General features: G+C 35.9%; 2 protein-coding genes across 2 annotated transcripts in view; one reads left to right on the forward strand and one right to left on the reverse strand.

Annotated features, from left to right (window-relative positions):
- LOC123673623 overlaps positions 1 to 20,759 on the forward strand; it is a 30,548-nt gene extending 9,789 nt beyond the window's left edge. Inside the window, exons 4-5 of the mRNA XM_045608210.1 lie at positions 8,868 to 8,943; positions 20,509 to 20,759. Coding sequence (XP_045464166.1) covers positions 8,868 to 8,943; positions 20,509 to 20,759 — 327 coding nt within the window. The remainder of the gene's footprint in view (positions 1 to 8,867; positions 8,944 to 20,508) is intronic.
- Positions 1 to 23,178, reverse strand: part of LOC123670873 — a 221,384-nt gene that overhangs the window by 29,129 nt on the left and 169,077 nt on the right. The gene's annotated exons all lie outside the window — the stretch shown is intronic.

Consider the following 23,178-nt stretch of genomic DNA (forward strand, 5'->3'; position numbering starts at 1 on the left):
CCACAGAGTTTCGAATTTTAAGAACCACCTGGCAAGCTAAGTAATCAGTTTTCAAGTGGAAGACTGCGATAATTCAAAATGCCCTTTTTTGAGTTATCTCGTTGGCAAGGATTTATGGCATACGTTTGTCATTGAATGTCATCGAATATGCACTATACAGAAGCGGAAAAATTTGAAATATTATCACTTTATGTGAAGAACAATAAAAATAAGAAAGATACAAGGAGAGAATATATGGAGGTCCATCAAAATCATACAATTCCAATTTATAGTAAAAACGTATGTCATAAATCGTTGCCAACGAGATAACTCAAAAAAGGGCATTTTGAATTATCGCAGTCTTCCACTTGAAAATAGATTACTTAGCTTGCCAGGTGGTTCTTAAAATTTGAAACTCTGTGGTACTCAGAATAAGAAAGATATGCCAAACATATGTTATATATTCGAAATCAGGGGAAAAAGAGCTAGTCGAATATTGAAAAATATACAGGGTGTTCCAATTGAAAAAATGAAGTTGAAATCAATATGTTGCCCACTCTGTATATATTTCGTTTTGTGAAATCACTTTGAAAAACACTAGTCGATTTCGTGAAACTTTTGTAGAAAACATTCTTTTGTACCTCTTCTAGTAACAAAGTTAAAGGGGGCGTCAAATTATGGTGAAAAACCCGGTACATAGTAAGACAACGGAATGAATTTTCAAACTGAAAAGCGTTATCGCTCAGTTATGATGACGAAATGAGGTTTGAAAATGTATAAAACAATATGAAATACCCATTAACAGTTGAGTTAGTAGCAATTCTCGATTGAGGGAATTTTTTATGGATATATTTCTATTTAATATCACTATTTCTTTATAAAATATCTTATATGAAAATATTCAAAAAACTTTCCATTATTTCTCTAGATGATCTGCTAGAAAGTTATGAAAATAAAATGAGAGATGTCCTCTCTTAGAGTCTGAAAACTTTACATTATTTCTCTAGATCATCTGCTAAAAAGTTACGAAAATAAAATGAGAAATGTCATCTCTGAAAGTCTGAAAACTTTACATTGTTTTTCTAGATCATCTGCTAGGAAGTTACGAAAATAAAACGAGAGATGTCCCCTCTGAAAGTCATCTCCAAAACTTGTGTATGAAATTTTTCTGATTTGTATCTCAACTCAAAAAATCAAATTCAGTTTAATATTTACTTATTAACAATTATAATCAAATAAGACCTAATTTTCAACTTACCATTCACTGGATTCCAAGCTGGATTCTCATTGTGATGCTCGAAATTTGCAGGGAGGTTGTCGAGCCAATTCACAGCCTGAAAAAAAAATTAAATAATGAAATCGAATCATTAAATTTTTGTTGTGTTATTTATGATAGAAATTGGAAAAAATGCATGATTGAAGAAATAAATCGTAATCTGGTAGTTTAATTCATAACTTTGGAACTATTTCTCCTTGCTGTATGATGAAATTGAAATTCCAAATTCACTAAAAAAATTAATAAACGAAACAAATCTTAATCAACTAACCTGCAGCGCCCATTCAAGTTCTGCAATATTTCTTCTTTCGTCCATAGTTATTAAACTGAATTTAAACTTCGACTTTCGAAAAGAAAATTAAAAAAAAAGGTTATCGGATGAGTTTGAATAAATATATTTTATCCAACACTATCGGAGAACCTTCTCAGACTAACTGTCGTTAGTTTGGGAGATTCTTATTTATATACTCAAGAAGGTAAACCACAGACTCATACAAAAATTCGTATAGTCGGTCCTTTCTCCTCAATGAGCTAAAAATGAGTTTTAGAAAAAAGGACAAAGGAGTTGAAATCCATTAAACACAGATAAATTATTTAACGATAAGAAATTATGCAACGTTTTTATAATGAGAAGAAGTCATATTCTCAATTAAATAAGATTCACTAGAATGAGATTTACTGTAGGCATATCCATGATGAGATAAAACTCCCTTAATTATATTCTTAGGTTCAGATCAATTATTCCTAACAATGAAGAACAATGGGTGGTATTATCGATATTTCACTTCCCCTTTCTTGTAGGGAGCGTTATTAAGAAATGAAAGACTTTTTTCAATCCCTTGAATAGGAAGCAACACCTGCTACAAAACTAAATACCGCTGTCATTGAAGATACATTATTTAAGAACTCATTACGGTATACCTTACTTTCATCACACTTAGGTGTGATAATATACTAAAATTTTATCCATTAATATTTTCACTTCCTTTTTCATTGAATGAAATATCGAATCAGCGTGAAAAAAATTATAATGAAAAATAATATGAAATGAATTCGTGGTGAATAAATCAAAACTCTTATTTTTGAAACTACAAGGGGTAGTCTCTTGTTGGAAAATATTGAATAAGCACAGATGAATCAAGAAAATACAGAATGCATTAAGCATAACACAAGCCTACTTGTAAGAAAAAAACGACAAATTGATTCACGGTTAAATTTTCGAAAATGATATTAAAAAATAACAAAGGTTATTTAATATTAACAGATCTACGTGGAAGTGGATCATTAAATCTATTGAAGTAAATACTGGGTATTTTGAACATTCACGTAGAAGTGTTTTATTTTTTTATATAGATACATTTTTATACCTATTGCCATACGCTTAGAGAATAAAATTTTTCATAAAATTAAAGTTCATGAACTGAATTCTCTTAAGGGTACATTATGATAACTGAATTCGAATTTTTAACATCTACCAATTAGGTATGGTGTTTTTGTTTTGATTAAAAATGTTTTTCATCGATTTAAATTTGTCCATTGTTTTCTAGGAAGAAAAAAATTTTCTGTATGAGATCCAGTACCTATGATACGAAATACATTACGTTAAAATAGTATCCATATTCTGTGGCATATTGGCTCTTTCATCTTCTGCATTTTATGGAAATATATAATGACCAGCAAAATTAGGGGAAAGGACAAAATCTAAACGAAGTTTGTAGTTTTTTCTTGAATCCTTCAGTCGATTTCTGTAATTCTTTGTTTGAATTATAGCTTGATTCCTCGTTAACATAACATGCCATCCTCATTTACTTTTTTCTGTTATATACAGGGGTGAACAAACAAAAAATGAAAAGTAATTACAGAATACCTGTACCTGTAGTGAATTATTGACAGTATAAATAATGGAAGTAGAGATTCACGGCTTGACTTGATTTTCAAGCTACTAAACTTGATTCGAAATCAAGTCAGGTTAACTATTTATTTATCAAGTACACTGCGCAAAAAAATTAACGCACATTATGGAAATCTCAAATTTATTCTACAACTGAAGGTGTTCTCAATGATAATTATTTTTATCAGAATTATGCATGCATATGTTATCCACTTTCAACTTTTTTCTTCAATACAGATGTTTTTCCCAGCAGGAATAAAGATGAGATTATCAGATTTTGAATGTATTGGCTCCATTCTGAAATCAGTTGTTCTCGATCAATTCTAGTGATCGATAGTTTTTCTTTCGTTTGATTTTCTACACTCGATCGCTATGCAACGCGGAACACGCAATTTGACCCAAGAGGAATGTGCCCAAGCGGTAGTTTTGCGAGAAGAAGTGTGGACATACACAAGAATTGCAGAAAGGTTTGGAGTTTCCCATACAAGTGTGTCCAGAATGTTGCAGCGATTCAGGGAGACAGGTATGAATATCCGAAGACCAGGACAGGGTAGACCACGGGTAACAACTGCCATTCAAGAACGTTACTTGAGAGTTTCTTCGTTGAGACAACAGTTTGCAACCGCTCGCCTCCTTCAAAATCAGCTTGAGCAAACTCATGGGGTGCAAATTAGCACTCAGACAATAAGAAATCGCCTCAGAGAATATGATTTAAGGCCTTGTGTCGCGGCAAGAGGCCCAGCTCTTACCCCAGCTCATCGAAGGGCGCGTTTGGATTTTGCGAGAGGGCATATCCATTGGGAAGAGGCTGATTATAATAATAATAATAATAATAATAATAATAATATAATAAAAAAGGGTAGCGCTAGGTGAATCTCTAGCGATTCACCTATCAGGAGAGTTGAATCGACTCCTGCCCACCGCAGATTCCAGGAGCTCTCTGACCCGGGAAGCTGAAACCTGTCGAAGGGTCCCTGTCCAGGGTAACGGATGAAGCCGTGTGGAAAACAGCTCAAGAATTCTCCCACCGTAGCTCTGCGGATCGTAAAAAGCGATCAAAGGCCGTCTCCCCCACGACACGGAGGAACCCATGAATGATGGTGAATTTAAGGAATAGGAATATAGAGCCGCTGCCTGAGGTTCGTCAGGGCGTGTCTGGAGCCGGCGCTGGACATGACAGTATGCGGGACGTCGGTGACAGAGTGCTAAGGAGACGGGCGTCTGTCGAACAAAATGCTACGCCTCCACAATCTCAACATTCTAGGAGAAGAATAACACGAGTTTCTCCGACCGCTGAAGGTGCTGCGCAGGATCCCCAACCAGCACTCACCAAAGCAGGTCTACCAAGAAGACGCATGAAATGGACAAGTTCGATAAATGAAACGATCATGCGCATATATTATGAAGTGACTAATATGGAAGAGGATAAAATAGGCTACCGTCAAAAATTATTTGCAGAATTCCACAGAAACTATCCCGAACTTCAAGTTTCTGAGCAAAGAGTAGCCGACCAATACGGGGCCATATTGAGAAATAAACTTGTACCCGATGAGAGACTTAACACCATAAAAAATGAAGTCCAACTGAGGCTACAGAATAGGAACCTCACTAACAACGAAACGACAATTGAAGAAAACTACGATTGTGCTGAAAACCAACACAACATCAATGCACAAATGAACTCTGAGGAACAAAACAACGCAGATGTGTTAGCAATAAGTGATGCTCAACGACGGAATATATATGCTGCACCCGTCGTAAATCCAGAAGAAGACCAAAGAGAACTACTGGAGCGATTATTTGCCACAATGAATAGATGCGTTATAGATTTTGAGGGCACAGATCCATTGAGACGACCGATTCTGCCAAGATTGAGGACATCTAAGAAACTATCTCATCTTCTGGTCATGACCAACAAGGAAATTATACCCAAGTATCTTTCTGACTACCATGATCGAATCATTACACCTCATCATATACTGTGCAGCATTTTCAATAGCAACAGTGCTAGGTGTGAAGCCAAAACCTGAAAGTCAGCAACCAGCCAGAGAAAAACAACAAAATAAACCACATTGGCAAAAAAGGCTAGAAGACAAAGTTCATAGCATCCGCCAAGAAATTGGGAGGCTAACCCAATTTGCAAAAGGTTCGCCGTCTAGAAGATTACAAAAAATGGTGAATATAATAATGGATCGTCACCGGCAACATACAACGTATGATCCAAACAATGAAAATGCTCAACAAATTTTAGACACACTGAAACAAAAACTTAGTGTGTACTCCGAAAGACTCAGAAGATACAATGAGAGCTATAGAAGAAAACAGGATAATATGATTTTTGAAAACCCCGAAAAAAAATTCTATAGAATGTTAAACAATAATATGTCAGCAACACCAGGAAGTTATCCATATTGAGATATTGAGAATTTTTGGAAAGATCAACTGGCTACACCAACCCCCTACAACTCCCAGGCTGATTGGATAAGAAATAAGAGAAATCCTATGAGACAATGGAACAAATGCCGCATAACACAGTTTCTATAGAAGAATTCCATGAAGTATTGAAAAACACACACAATTGGAAATCACCCGGCCCAGATGGAATCCACAACTTTTGGTTGAAAAAATTTTGGTGTATACACGGCAGGCTAGTTGAAACCATAAATGATGTTATAAGTAATCCAACGGAAATGCCCAAATTTTTAACAACAGGGACCACTTACCTCTTACCGAAGGATATGCAACACACAGCGGATCCATCAAAATACAGACCAATTACATGTCTACCAACAATATATAAAATCATCACATCATGTATAGCATCTCGTATCTACAAACATTGCGAGACAAATAATATAATGACAGCACAGCAGAAAGGATGTTCCAAGAATGCACTAGGATCGAAAGAACTGCTGATAATAGATTCCATCATATGCAACCAAGCCTTCAAAAAACACAGAAATCTTTTTATGACATATTTTGACTATAAGAAGGCCTTCGACTCTATTCCACATGGGTGGCTAACAAAAATTTTGGAAATATATAAGATCGATCCAATTACAATAAACTTTCTGAAGTATGCAATGTGCAACTGGAGAACGAATATCGAACTCTCTACAGCGAACATAACTACTAAAGATATTCCAATAAAAAGGGGAATTTTCCAAGGAGATTCGTTGAGTCCCTTATGGTTCTGCTTGGCGCTGAACCCCCTTTCTAAACAACTGAATGCTACTGAAAAAGGTTTCAATGTGAAAGGAAACAGAAATAATATTGCACTCAATCATTTGCTATACATGGATGACCTCAAACTTATAACAGGCAACAAAAACCACTTGCAAATTATGGTCAAACTGGTGGAAAATTTTTCGGAAGACGTGGGGATGAAATTCGGATTAGACAAGTGTCGTACTATTAGCGTAGTGCGTGGAAAAATTCAACATGAACCGATAGCTCTCTCCAATGGACAGGAGATAGAAGCAATGAAATCGGACGATCTTTATAAATACCTAGGAATGAAACAAAACCGACGAATAAATCATCAAAGAATGAAGGAAGACTTAACAACTGAGTTCATTAGGAGAATCAACAAAATTTTGAAAACAAACCTCAACAGCAAGAACATGACGAGAGCTATCAATACATATGCATGTTCAGTTCTTACATACTCTTTCGGTATCATTCCATGGACCAAAACAGATATGGAAAACCTGCAACGCAAAATGAGAACCTTGATGACGAAAGCACACAAGCACCATCCGAAAAGTAGCATTGAGAGGACGACACTGCCGAGGAATAAAGGAGGCAGAGGTCTGCTAGACCTCATGGAACTTGCCCATGCTCAAATTGAATGCCTACGAACATACTTCAAAGACAAATCAGGCACGTCAGAGATCTACAAAGTACTGTGTGAAGCAGACGAATCAACACCTTTACAACTGCACAAGGAGCAATTGTCATACAACCACCAGACAATCCAAGAAAAACTGCAAAGATGGAGAGAAAAGCCCCTACATGGACGACATTTCAACGAGGTGAACCAGGATCATGTCGAGATTGAAGCGTCGAACTATTGGCTCACATCAGGTGCGATGTATCCAGAAACGGAAGGATTTCTTTTAGCCATCCAAGATCAAGTGATCTCAACAAAAAATTACTGCAAACATATCATAAAGGATCGAACTATTATTGACGATCGATGCCGTTATGGGTGTCCAACGAACGAGACAATCCAACATATCACGGAAGGATGTCAAATGTTTGCAGGAAATGAATATAAAGAGAGGCACGATGCAGTAGGAAAGATACTACACCAAGAAATGGCAACTAAATTAACACTAATTGATTCTGAAAAAGTGCCATACTACAAGTACCGACCGGAAACCATCCTGGAAAACGAACGCTATAAACTGTACTGGGATCGTACAGTTTTGAATGATAAAACAGTCCCTCACAACAGGCCAGATATATTGCTAGTTGATAAACAACAAAAGGCAACAATACTCATCGACGTAGCAATACCTAATAACAACATGCGTCAAAAAGAGGTCGAAAAAATTTCAAAATATAGGGACCTCGAATAAAGCGCCAGTGGGGAATTATATCAACGAGAACTATTCCAATTATCATCTCAACAACAGGAATAGTACCCAAAAATCTCAAGAGAAATATCAAGCAACTAGGACTTAGTTAGTATATATGTAATATAATGCAAAAAGCTGTTCTTTTAGGTACTGCAAGGACGGTGAGAAAATTCCTAGGAAGCGAAGGACAGGTCCAAGGATCGCGTGTAAGAGGACCAGAAGTTCGACGAGAACCAGGGGGACCACAAGGACCGGACACGACCGAGCTCTGCCCTTCTGATATTTTAAATATCTGGGATTGAGTGAATGTTCCTCTTAGCGAGGAGTGAGAAGCCGACGGCGAGGAAAAATCCTACGCGTATAGGCAAAAGTCGGAATATAATAAAAGGGTAGCGGTAGGGAATCCCTAGCGATTCACCTATCAGGAGAGTTGAATCGACTCCTGCCCACCGCAGATTCCAGGAGCTCCCTAACCCAGGGAGCTGTAACCTGTCGAAGGGTCCCAGTCCAGGGTAACGGACGAAGCTGTGTGGAGAGCAGCTCAAGAATTCTCCCACCGTAGCTCTGCGGATCGTAAAAAGCGATCAAAGGCCGTCTCCTCCACGACACGGAGGATTTCAACTCCTTTGCCCTTTTTTCTAAAACACTTTTTTTGAGCTCATTGAGGAGAAAGGACCGACAATACGAATTTTCGTATGAGTCTGTGGTTTACCTTCTTGAGTATATAAATAAGAATCTCCCAAACTAGCGACAGTTAGTCTGAGAAGGTTTTCCGATAGTGTTGGATAAAACATATTTATTCAAACTCATCCGATAACCTTTTTTTTTAATTTTCTTTTCGAAAGTCGAAGTTTAAATTCAGTTTAATAACTATGGACGAAAGAAGAAATATTGCAGAACTTGAATGGGCGCTGCAGGTTAGTTGATTAAGATTTGTTTATTTGTTTCGTTTATTAATTTTTTTAGTGAATTTGGAATTTCAATTTCATCATACAGAAATAAGAAATAGTTCCAAAGTTGTGAATTAAACTACCAGATTACGATTTATTTCTTCAATCATGCATTTTTTCCAATTTCTATCACAAATAACACAACAAAAATTTAATGATTCGATTTCATTATTTAATTTTTTTTTCAGGCAGGGAATTGGCTCGACAACCTTCCTGCAAATTTCGAGCATCACAATGAGAATCCAGCTTGGAATCCAGTGAATGGTAAGTTGAAAATTAGGTCTTATTTGATTATAATTGTTAATAAGTAAATATTAAACTGAATTTGATTTTTTGAGTTGAGATACAAATCAGAAAAATTTCATACACAAGTTTTGGAGATGACTTTCAGAGGGGACATCTCTCGTTTTATTTTCGTAGCTTCCTAGCAGATGATCTATAGAAACAATGTAAAGTTTTCAGACTTTCAGAGAAGACATCTCTCATTTTATTTTCGAAACTTTTTAGCAGATGATCTAGAGAAATAATGTAAAGTTTTTTGAATATTTTCATATAAGATACTATTTTATAAAGAAATAGTGATATTAAATAGAAATGTATTTGGAAAATATCCAACCTACGCCTGCTGAGCAAATAATGGAGACACCCACAAACATGGCCCAAGAAAATAGGTACTATTCTATGCAGCATAACTTCAATAATGACAGTTATCAGTATTTTTGACCACAAAATACACAGCCAACCCAACCGCCAAGTTGTATGTATGCTAATACATGGAATCCATCATTTTGGTAGAAAATATTGAAGTTAATAAATATCGTTTTTATGGGATGGTGATTATATTCATTGGAAATAGCATAAAAAAATCAGGAATGGCATAACAAAAGCTGGGAAAGATCAATTGGAATCCTATCAAATAGATAGTTGATTCTTTAATTGTTCATTCTCTCTTTTCTTATGGTAATTCTTGGTTAGATGTTATTTTCTCCTCCACATGGGTCCTCATAATCCACGCCCGAGGTACTATCTCAATGGAGTTGTCATCCCTGTTTCCAGCAGCCATTGTGATTTGGGTGTTATAGTGACAGATAACCTGAGTTGGTCCGATCACATCCTCCATGCTGTCAACAAAGCCAAAAGATCCTCATTCCTGATTCAAAAAGCATTTGGCAGGTGTGATCCCCTTACGTGCGCTGCTGTATACCAAACTTACGTACGGCCTATTTTAGAGTTCGCCGGGCCTGTTTGGAGTCCGACGTTGTGCCGCGATTTGTCATTGCTGGAGGATCTCCAGCGTCGTGCAACGCGCCTCCCTTACGGAATCTCGCGCCCGTCATACAGTGAAAGACTCTCCATAATGAACCTACCAACTTTCATGGACCGGAGGACTCGTGGTGACCTCATCACTACTTTTCGAGCTCTGAATGATCTGTTTGGTGTCAGTTTGAGCAACCTATTCACATTGAACAGGGATAGCCGTCTGAGAGGCCATGCTTTCAAGCTACGAAAAGAAAACTTTAAAACTGTTCAAAGGCAAAACTTTTTGACAAACCGGATATTCGGTGTTTGGAACGCGTTACCTCCTGCTGTGGTGGAGTCAGTGTCGGTGAACTCGTTCAAAAACAATTATGACAGTTGGCATTCAAGTGAAAGGAACCTTTTTGTGTAATTTTTTTTTTTTTTTCTCTCCAGATCATCTGTATCATATTTCGCTCTTCAAGCACTTTTACCTTGTTCTCTTCTTTAAAAAAAAATAATTTTCTGTGAGTTTATAGGCATTGCCTAAACTTTAATCTTTGTTTGTTTAATAATCATAATATATCACTGGTTGAATCTCTTGAAATTATATGATATTAATCTCAATTTTTCAATGATTCATCTCCATCTATTAGCATACCTATAGTTTTGTAGATATATTTTTTTCTAGTAGTAGTTTTCAACTGAATATTGTATAAATTGTTTTTTCAACTGTATGTGCGATTATTGTTTTTCAACCTGTTTGTGTAGAAATTGTTTTTTTCAACTTTAAAAAAAAAATCAATAAATCATGAGTTAAAGAAAAATGTTTTATTCTATTGATTCTTTATCTGAAACCCCTTTCCCCAAAGCCTCTGATGTTCAGCTTTAATATAATATATTACATTCTCTGGAAATATAATACATTCTCTGGAAAACTGGACCCATTTGAAATCTGAAAATCGATAGGGTCTTATTGAGTGGAGTGTTATTCTTGATTACATCCCAGTTGCTCATAATACGAGGGGTATTTATCACACCGTTTCGGAGTTGGTGTGTCTTGAATGGAACACCCAATATATTTCAACGCAGTTTTTCAGCTGCAGATTTTTTGAGAAGCAATACGTTACTGGTTTTGCAAAAATGTCATCCGTTTCAAAGATATTGCGTTTTTCGACTCAATTCTTTCGATGGGACACCTCATAACTATATAAATATTATTTATATCAAGATTTAAAATAATTGTACAATTTATTTTTTATTGAATCCCCGAAAACTTTTCAAATCTGCAAATTTACGGATCAGTCCACAGGTGGTCCGAAAGACAATGCAATTTTTTAATTTTGATTTTTAATGTCTATAAGTCCTTTTTTTCAAAACGCATGCCCTGATTCTCGACAAGTGATCTTTCAAAACAGATACGTTCATTCAGTGTTCAGAGCACTGTAAGCACGTATACGTTTCGAAAGATCACTTGTCGAGAATACCATCCCTGGCTGTATACTTCTCAACCATACAGCTTCAAAGAAATAAGATAACTCAACTCTAATTAATAATTACTGATAATACCTATTGAAGATGAACCAAACCAAAGAAATCATCAAAATATTTGGAAACATTCATTTCCATAAAATTAAATAGAGACCACGTGGGAAAACTGGAAGTTCCAAATAGGAAGCTCCAAACAAGGAGCTCCAAATTACTGCATATTTTCAGCTGAAAAAGTCTTATCCTCTGCTCTGTTGTCTTCAAACTTTTTTCAAATCGAACTGCATCTCATTTCAATAATTGAAATTATTGAAAAAGTTTTCGGATATCTGAGCAGATCGAAAGTATTTTGAAAATTATTCTTTTTGGGCATAACATGTATAGACAAAAAATGGAAACTATTTACTAGGCTATCCGATAAGCAAAAAATCAGGGTATGTCATTTGAAAAAATGGACTTTTTGACATTATTTATACCTAGGTCATTTAAAAAAAAATGGAAGTGTCTTTCCCTTTCGGACCACCTGTATAGTAATTCATAAATTTGGAAAAGACTCGAAAACTTTTCGATAGTTCATTAAAAGATAAATAATACGAGTACAATTATCTCCACAGGTTTTCAAGATATGATCCTTAGTTTGAAGTATTATAACCATCGAAGTTGGGACAACCTTTACTTTCATACCTATAATTGTTTTTTTCATTGTGAACTATGAAAACTATTATGAAAATTATATAACCATTAGCCACTAATGAACATTCTCTCTCTCTCTCTCTTTCCTCTCTCGATAAGGAGAAACGCCTTCCAACAGTATTCAATTGTGCGCAACTCACTAAATTGGGAAGGGAATTCCCCATAGGAATACTCTTGGACCGGTTTTATCGATCCAGCATGGCGGTTACCTACAGCAGAGCCGCCAATGGAATGGAGTTATGGTTATCATCGGAAATACATGAAAGAAGGGAAAAATGAGAAAAAGGACGTCTATCCTCTTGTTTATTTAGAAGGGAAGATAACGAATTTCTTATTTTGATTATTTTTATTACCTGCAGAAACCTACAATTTTAGTACCTAGCTTAAGTTATGAAATAGAATTAGGTAAAAAAATTGTTTGACCGTTGTTCAGGGCTTTTCCTAGAAAATTACAACAGCTATGAAAACGCAAAAAAATCGATGGATCGGTTGTCATACAATTTCTCGAAGAACTGACGTTTTACAATGCGAACAAATCAAAGAAATATAAAAAGGTATACCTAGTGTAAGCTTGGGCAAGTTGATAAGGATTAATAAAAAAAATATGTGGTCTCCAAACAGGGCCCCCGCAAGGGACATCAACGCCCGCGTGCGGAACATATTTTGGCGCCCCTCGAAGGGGGGAGGTGGAGAAAAGTACTACTGTATAATCGGAAATTTTTTTTTTGAAGTTTTGTTGAGAATTTAGTATAGAATGGTTGAAAATCTATCAGCTACCTTCATTGCCTTAAGAACTTTATGGTGTTATTTGTAACATAATACATTTCAAATGTGTTTCAAAACTTAAGCTGTATTCTTCTATAAATTATTCATAAAGGCATAAACATTTAATTAGGATCAATCCAGAAATTGAATGGATGTTTTTCTAGATTCGGCTGCTGCAAATTCTTTTATATTATCAATCAATTAATTTTATCGAGTATCTCTTGCTCTATATCTAAGATTGCCAATCCAGAAAATCTTTCTTGAGACATGGTAGACTTCAAATAGTTTTTAAAAATTTTTAATTCAGTGAATGATCTCTCACCAGAAGCAACAGACACAGGACACAGGTAAAGTGAGAAGGATTCTTGAGGCAATACTAAGATTCGGTAGAGAAGAAGTTAGATTATTTTCAAAAATATATTGTAGAATTTCAAGAGGATTTTCGCTTCAGATAATGAAAACAATCTTAGGGCTTTTATCTCGTTGAATTAATCATTTTCTTTCATTTCAGTCTCTTTTTTTCCTGTCATCAGTTAGCTTTTGTTGAAGAGCATGACAGCATTTCAATAGATATTTGTCATTTGATTTAAGAATATCACAAATAAAACAAAAAACGTTAACGTTATCTACTATTTAAGGAACTTAGTGTTTGATCCATTATTTTCTAAAAGAAATTTATTTTAAAAGCGATTTTTGGATCTTCCTTCTGTTCATAATCGAACAGTTTTGGTTTATACTTTCGTCTTACAGTATATAATGGAGAAAAATCTTGATCTATCTCGAGAACAGCCGCTAGTTTTCCAGCTCCCGCAAGGTTTTCCTCGAGAACATTATCAACCCTATAATTTTTGAAATGATCAACTAAATTCTTCAAATGGTTTTGGCACACTTCAATGTCAATCGCTACACTTTGCATCATGTTGCTTACAATATTAATCTGGAATGAAACATCATAAGAAATTATGATACTTCAAATAAATTTAAAAGAATGAATATTTAATAAAAGAGAACTTGCTTTATGTCTAGTTTTTATGTTGAAAGTATCATTTTCTGCTATTTCTAAAAGGCTATGACATATTTGAATAAAATGAAACTTTAGCATCGATTCTACTTGACCATCTAGTATCACTTAGGGGTTTTAGACGTAACTGAGGATCATGCTTCTTTATAACATTCCAATCTCTTTGTGGATGAAGACAAATATATATAAAGTTTTTTTACAATAACAAAAGAGTCCACTGTTTTATTTGAAACCTTAGCAGCATCATTTTCAGTTAAATTTAAGCTGTGTGCAGCAACATAGCGCAAAAAATGCCCTAGGAGTATGCGTTTTTGTAAACCAATATCTGGCTATTTCATGCCGATTGCGACGTTCGGAAACTTGTATACATTGCAAGAAAGAAGTTTTGAAAAAAAAAATTGTTGAAAAATTTGAAAGAATCTTTTTCGAAAACCTTTGGTCCATCGGTTCTTCATGCGGTCTATAAGAGGTTTTGGCGCCCTTTTAGAGTGGCGCCCGCGTGCGGTGCACGCGTTGCACGCGCGGTTGCGGGGGCCCTGTCTCCAAAGCTGCAATTGGCGCATGCTAACCTGCTAAGCCGATCTTGTGGCATACTATTTCTAACGTATAATTTAATTTATCTACTCCTATTGAATTATAAACTCATTATTCAACTGCTTTTGAGCAATTAATAGTATCTATTAACAAACAGCGTGATTTATAATAACTCACTGCTATAACTCACTATTATAAATCGGAAAATATGGATCTGTGCTTCTATACTTCTCTGCTTCTATTCGATTGGCCGAAAGGGAACATTCCATTATTGTTATTGAGGGGAGGAATGTCCGAGGGAATGTCACTTTTGACGTTTTCAAATTAAGTTGATATCTAATTATTGTGAATGTTTTGCTGAAAACGATTAATTCAGATAGTGAAGATGAAATATTATAAAGGTATACATTTCCAAAAGACAAACAGCATATGTTACCATACAGAATTAATTGCCCGAAAAAATATAAAGGAGTTTGAAAACATTTTCAAGATTGGTGTAGCAGTAAGACCATTAAGTCATCGTTTACAGGGAATATTTTTTGGTATATTTTAATGCATTTTTATAGCCAATTATTAAGGTTTTTCAATAAATTTCTATGTCTGTACTCTGTACTGGATTCGAGCTAGCCGAAGCTAGTTTGATTGTGATTGGTAGCACTAAGTTTCCATCTCTCTTGTACGGGATCGAGCACATTAAGTTTATTTCCCGTTCCTTCTGTCTTTATTCTAAGTCTGTATTTTTTTCTTAGTATTTATTGATATAGTCGTAGATAAAGTATAGTATTCAACTTGCGGTAATGGTCATAACTCACTTGATGAATTACAGCACTCGCCTGCGGCTCGTGCTGCAAACATCATCTGCGTGAGTTATGACCTACATTACCGCTCGTTGAATAATATACTATAATTTTAGTTTAGAATAACTACGCTTAGCACTAGCTACAAACATAGGCGGCGTTAACATCCTAATTCTGAGGACTAGGTATACAACAGGTTTGAAAATTTTTCCTCCAACTTATTATCATAAATTAAATATACGCCAGACTTTGAATTGGCGAAGATGAAGATTGTGAAGATTATATCAGCTATCATGAGAATTTCAGGCTTCGGATCCTTTCCAACAAATCCAACAATAAATTTTTCTTCCTCGTCACTCTGAGCAAGTTGAGCTTTTAGGCAATCGTCAAGAAGTTCCTATTGCGATATTGAATTTAGTGTGTGGATGTCGAAGAGAAATCCAAATGATTATCTATGTCAATGTTTTCATTGAATTATTCCCTAAATTGCCAAGAATTGAAAATATGGAGTTCACAACAGATAGGTACCTACTTATCATATTTCATAGGTATACCTATTATACCTACACCATTGTTCCCAAAGAAATATGATTATTTTTTTAAGTCGATCCAATACAACATGCGATTGAAATTATTATCGAATACAAATAAATTGATCGTTTTTATTGAGTCTATTTCATCATTCGATACCCGACGGGGGGGTTTGAACCCCCAAAACTCCCCCTGGCTACGCCCGTGTTACTCGTATTTATGTATTGAGAATACAAAAAAAAACAAGCGATTTTGATGCAAAATATTTTTACTGCTCTCCAAAATAATCGCCTTTAAGATTTAAACACTTTTGCATGCGATTGTACCATCATTCGAAATATTTTTTTTAGTCAGAAGATGGTAGTTCTAGAACAGGCGTTTTGAGGGCCTCAACCTCATCTTCGGGCGATGAAATACGTTATCCACGAAGTTTATTTTTAATTTCTGGGAAGCGGAAGAAGTCATTCGGTGCCAAGTCGGGGCTGTAAAGCGGATGACCCGTTAATTTGATTTTTTGTGTGTCCAAATACTCATTCGTTGCATTTGATGTGTGTGAGCGCGCATTGTCATGATGAGAGATCATTCGTCGTTTTGGGTTTGTTTCTCTCAATTTACCGAAAACTTCAGGAAAACAAATAATAATAATGTTTATTTTGGTTTCATACCACTCTGAATTAGCGGTCTTTTGATTTTCAAGTGCCTTAATTGCCACAGGATCAATTTTCGTGAAGAAACACGCTACACCATTTGCTTCTTAACACTTTGAGAACGAACAACTTTTGTCGGCTTTGCTTCACATTGAAACATCCAAACTGCAGACTGGCCTTTTCTTTCTGGCACGTATTCATAAATGTTCGTGTGAAATCTTATGTATACTAGCCATACTAATGCTTTATTAACATCTCTCTATATCCTGATATGTCACATGACGATCTTCTCTGATTAGTTTTCGCGCAGCTTCAATATTTTCTGGCACAACGACTGATTTTGGACGTTATTCAACTTCGACCGTGAGCGAACTACGTCCACGTTTGAATTCAGTGTATCAGCGTTATACAGTGTATTTGAATGGTGTTTCATAGCCAAAAGTTGAATTTAGTTGATAGATGCATTTTTCTCAAGTTAGACCACGTAGAGAATCATAATTTTCATAGCTCGAAAGTTTTCACGATCAAATCCATATTTTTTCAAATTTTACGATGTCAATATCACATAATGAACCATTTACCAAAACTCAACTCATCTTTCCTGGCTCCAAAATGGCTAGAAAACTAAACGAATTTGAAAGATACTTCAAACGACCTGAAGAATTTTCATCTTATGATAGATGAAACCACAAACCTAAGTACCTCCAAGCCATGGCTTTAGTGTCTAGATATTACAAAAATGACCGAGTAGTTGATAGATTCTTAGACCTAATAGAGGTTGAGAAAGCTAATGCAGAATGTTCATTTGGTACACTAAGAGATGTTATGTTGTAAAATGTCGTACCATCTGAGAATATTATTAGCCTTGAAGCTGATAAATGCTATGTCATGACATTTAACTATGTGGGATATTTAACTGGCATTAAAGCTTTATTCAAAAGTGTGAACACAAATAGATTCAATGAAAAATTACCTGAAAGTATTGAGCAATTCAGTCGATATATATTTCTGAGTACCGCAGAGTTTCAAATTTTAAGAATCACCTGGCAAGCTAAGTAATCTGTTTTCAATTGGAAGTCTGCGATAATTCAGAATGCCCTATTTGAGTTATCTCGTTGGCAACGATATATAACATACGTTTTCAATAAAACTATTCATCGAATATGCACTACACAGAAGCGGAAAAATTTGAAATATTTTTCGCTTTATGAGGAGAACAATAAAAATAAGAAAGCTACAAGGAGAGAATATACGGAGTTGCATCCAAATCAAACAATTCCAATTTATAGTGAAGAACGTATTTCATATCGTTGCCAACGAGATAACTCAAAAAAGGGAATTTTGAGTTATCGCAGCCTTCCACTTGAAAACTGATTACGTAGCTTGCCAGGTGGTTTTTAAAATTTGAAACTCTGTGCTACTCAGAATAAGAGAGATAGGCCAAACATATGTTATATATTCGAAATCAGGGGAAAAAGAGCTAGTCAAATATAGAAAAGTATACAGGGTGTTCCATTTGAAAAAATGAAGTTGCTATCAATATGTTGCCCACTCTATATATCGGGTGTCCCAAGGTGAGTGGCCTATTAGATTATTATGGAAACTATTGATGGTAAAGATTTCAAATTTTGTGGATAGATATTTGGCCAGTTAAGGTACATTTGTAAAATAATTTCACATTTCCAGTGTTGCCGGATGTACGACAATTTGGCAACAACTTTGTTATTTTTAATGGGACATCCGGTATTTCTATTTTTTTATGATACTCCATAAAATATTAAATCTATTCACTCTTACTTTTCCATCCCTATCTTCAACGGTTTTTGAGTTATTAATTATTTTTCGAAATTTTAGATCAAATTGGCGTATTACGAAAATGACTCTAGTTCGCTCAATATTTGAGATTTAAGTCAGAAATTTTGCAAGTCGTTAGATATTGATCTGATCTGTGTCACTGCTTTTGAATTATGGTTGTCAATAATACAGGACGGACCAAAAAAAATCATCATTTGCCAAGTTACAAAATAGTAAAAAAGTCTGTGTAAGTGAATAGAAAAATTGTAGAATGTGTTGTACTGATTCCAAAAATTGAAAAATATACTAGGTGTCTAATTTGAAAAAATAGACTTTTTTACAATTTTGTAACTTGGCAAATGATGATTTTTTTTGGTCCGTCCTGTATTATTGACAACCATAATTCGAAAGCAGTGACACAGATCAGATCAATATCTAACGACTTGCAAAATTTCTGACTTAAATCTCAAATATTGAGCGAACTAGAGTCATTTTCGTAATACGCCAATTTGATCTAAAATTTCGAAAAATAATTAATAACTCAAAAACCGTTGAAGATAGGGATGGAAAAGTAAAAGTGAATAGATTTAATATTTTATGGAGTATCATAAAAAAATAGAAATACCGGATGTCCCATTCAAAATAACAAAGTTGTTGCCAAATTGTCGTACATCCGGCAACACTGGAAATGTGAAATTATTTTACAAATGTACCTTAACTGGCCAAATATCTATCCACAAAATTTGAAATCTTTACCATCAATAGTTTCCATAATAATCTAATAGGCCACTCACCTTGGGACACCCGATATATTTCGTTTTGTGAAATCATTTTGAAAAACACAAGTCGATTTCGTGAAACTTTTGTAGAAAACATTATTTTGTACCCCTTTTATTAACAAAGTTAAAGGGGGGGTCAAATTATAGTGAAAAACCCGGTACATATTGATTCAGTTTGTAAGAAACTATATAGCTCATATTATTTATTAAGTCGAGTGAAAAATTTCCCTCCTCTATATTCCCTTATCAGCATAGATTATTATAGTTTAGTATACAGCCACCTTTCGTAGAACATCTTGCTCTGGGGAAATTCCTCCGATGTTAGTAGAGTATTCTTAATTCAAAAGAGGATTTTGCGTTTGATATTGAATGTAGCTCCGCGGTTCTCTTGTATACCTATATTCTCAAAATATAGCATTTTAACACTGGCCCGTATTTTCATCTTCAGATGCATTGTTTACGTAAAGGAGAATGAGAGTTATATTGTTAAACTGTCGAGCTTTCATTCTCACATCATGAGAAATAGAGAAATATTGTATATACCCAAACATAGAACTTCCAAATTTGAAATGTCACCTAGATATCAGCGTATAAAAATATTCAATCATCTCCCTCGTAATATTAAGTCACTAAATGTCAATAGGTTTAAGAAAGTAGTTAAGGCTTTACTTGTACAGAAGTGTTTCTGCAGTGTGAATGAGTATTTTTCTATTAATTTAGAAAATGTTTGAATTATTATTTTTTTTTTGACTTGTCCTATACATATATTGTTATGTCTCAAAGGATCAATAAATATTATTATTATCGAGAAACTGCCACTGAATGTTAGATATATCCTATTGTATCACTCAACTATTGAAGACGAAAACATTTTATCTGAGGATTGACAATGAAATTATAATTTCTGTAATCACTGATAACAAAGTAGGAAATCAAAAAGTTTAATTCAGAATTGTAATATTCAATTCTTTGGCAGAACTCCAACATAAATAAGCCTCTCGAAACCTGGAACAAAGTGAAAAATTAATCTTGGCACCAAAACAGATTTTTATTAAAAGTTTGTGAGGTGATAACAACAGAACAATACGAAATGAAAATATTGCTCTGTCTGTTTCACACTTTTTTTTTATTTTTCTTTTTGCCCTGAGGAATGAAGAAGCTCTAACAGCCTTTCCTAGCAGCAGGGCTAGTGACGTAACGCTGCTAGGACTTGTGTGGGGCTCTCACCCACTAGACTCCCACCTCATGTTGAATGGTCCTTATATCACCTTGGTTACTATGGTTAGTTGGTGGTCCGTATATGTCAAATTCCTCAAAAACCGGTGACTATTTCCTCAAACTTCGGTGAGTTATCTGTCACCAGAGCAACCATACTTTTATTCTGGTTAGTTCGGTAACCGCTGTCAATGAACCGCGGGCATGTGACGTCACACGCCAACTGTTAATCAGTAAGCTGGACAAACAAACCGTATTTCAATAAACAACAATGGTAATTTAATGGAATTGAAATAGCAATTCTGAGAATATTTTGGGTTTATCCTTAGTATACCTGAAAGAGGCTCGGGCCTCCCCAGAGGCAGCTGGCACAGGACCAGCTTCAGCCAATGCATCCCACGCTTCCAGCGATCGGGAAGATCACAACCATTGGCTGTTGAAAGCCTTAAATCCTCATCTTGATGAGGAGTCTACCTCGACGTGCTCCAGTGAGGTGTACGAAGACTCCGAGAGGTTGCTTCTTGCCCTCAACCCTCACTGGGGGCACGAAGTTCCCAGTGATGAGGACTGCTGGACTTAGTTCTGGCGAGTAATAATTTTGAGGTGTCAGTCATTCATTGCGACTCTCCTTCTGTTCCTGAGGACCTATACCATCCTGCTTTGAGTATGGTTTTATCTCTGGAATCTCCCAAGCGTCGGGTAAATTTTCCGAAGAAGTATAATACATTTTATAACTTTAAGAGGGCTGATTACTCTTCTTTGTCTACGGCAATCAATTCCGTTGATTGGGATATTATAGCAGAGTTCAAGAGTGTCGATGAAGCTTTGGATTTCTTTTACGGCAAACTTTTTGAGATTCTGGATGACCTTGTTCCTAGAAGGACTAACTATTCGGCAGATCCTGACTTCCCTGTCTGGTTCGCGAGAAAATTAAAACGTGATATCCGCTTGAAGAACTATTACAGAGTGAAGTGGCGTAATGGTGGTGAAAGAAGATATTTTTTTGAATTTAAGCGATTGAGAGCACTGGTCAAGTCTGAAATTAATTTGAAGTACAACAAAACAAATGGTTGATTCCCCTAAACCCTTCAAAGTGTCGAATACTACATTTGGGTAAAAACAATCCAGGTTTGACTTATTACATTGACGGCGTTGAAGTTGTTGGATGTTCATCTCATGTGGACCTGGGTGTGGTGATTTCAAGTGATCTTTCGTGGACTGAACATGTATTGCACATCACAAAAAAGGTCAAACGTCTTATATATGTTGTCCAGAATGTTTTTCGTGGCAATAATGTGGCGGCTATCTCCCAAATATATAAAAGTTATATTCGACCAATACTTGAATTTGCCGGTCCGGTTTGGCATCCGTGGTTGACGGATGATGCTGCATTGCTGGAGAACTTACAGCGTCGTGTCACACGCATTCCCTTTGGATGGAATCGTCCTTGTTATCAGGAACGGCTACGGATGATGGGTCTTTCTTCCTTTGCTGATCGTCGTTTGAGGGGAGACCTGATAGTTACATATCGAGCATTGCACGGCTTATTCGGCGTCGATAAGTCCCACCTGTATGAATTGAATTCGAATCAACTTCGTGGACATGGATACAAGTTGAATAGAGAAGTATTTCGAACGAGGTGCCGAGAGAATTTCCTTTGTAATCGGGTGTTTAACCATTGGAACGGCCTGCCCAGTGAAATTGTAGAAGCAGTATCAGTCAATGCGTTCAAGAATAAATTTGACACCTGGAAAAGTAATTGAAGTGTGTACATTGTTAGGTTTTTGGTTGTTGATAATATCATTTTGTAGCTTTTTGTAAATTTCACTTATCTCTGTTTTTTTTCTCTTTCTCTACAGTTGTATTATGGATAATTTTCAGTTAGAGTTTATAGGTTTAATGAACCTCAACTCTGTAATTTTGTTTAATAATAATAATAATAATAACAGATATCTGTCCGAGGTGCAGAGCCAAATAAGATCAAACCCATCTTCATTCTGGAAATATCTGGATCAGAGAAGGGGTTCCACAAGAATACCTGGAGTATTTCATTCTAATGAACGTCTTTATGACTATCCCAGAGAAATTGCTGATTTATTTGGAGCTCATTTTTCTAAGGTGAATGACCTGACTGCTGCCAGTGTTCAAGATTCTGAATATTCGACGAACTTTCCACCAGTCTTTGTTCCATCAGTGACAGAGGATGAAATAAAGTCCATTATGGAAAAATATCCTGACCGATTAACATCTGGTGACGATCAGCTTCCAGCTGTGTTCTTGAGGAAATATAGCTCTGCTCTGGCCGGACCTCTCCACCGTATATTCTCCATTAGCCTCAGTTCTTTTACTTTCCCTATGAGATGGAAGAGGGCTAGGGTAGTTCCGGTGTTCAAGAAGGGTGACTCGTCTTCTGTGGAGAATTACAGACCTATTTCCATTTTGTCGAACTTTGCTAAGGTATATGAGGAGGTCCTGTATTCAAGCATTTACCACCATATTAAGCAGCGTTTATCATCAGTACAGCATGGTTTTGTCCGGGGAAGGTCGACTGTAACTAACCTAGCCACAATTTCGCAGGTCCTAGCAGAGTCCCTTGATGATGGAGGTCAGGTTGATGTGATCTATACAGATTTCTCACGCGCCTTTGACACCGTTGACCATAATTTGCTTTTGAACAAGATAGCATCACTTGGTTTTGCGCCTGACTTTGCGAGGTCGCTTCGTTCCTATTTGAAGGGTAGAACTAATTATGTTTTCTACAATGGATTCAGATCTTTTGAGTATGAGCTCAAGTTTGGCGTTCCTCAGGGATCTAACCTCGGACCATTGCTGTTTATAATATTCATTGATGACCTTTTATGCTCTCTCAATTGTGAGGCTCTAGCCTATGCTGATGATCTGAAGCTGTTCATGAGAATACATGGAATTAATGACCAATTACTTCTTCAGTCGAGTTTGGAGTTGGTTCAAAGTTGGTGCTTGCGGAATGGACTTATTTT

This window comes from Harmonia axyridis, chromosome 1, assembly GCF_914767665.1.
Source record: "Harmonia axyridis chromosome 1, icHarAxyr1.1, whole genome shotgun sequence".
Lineage (NCBI taxonomy): Eukaryota > Metazoa > Arthropoda > Insecta > Coleoptera > Coccinellidae > Harmonia > Harmonia axyridis.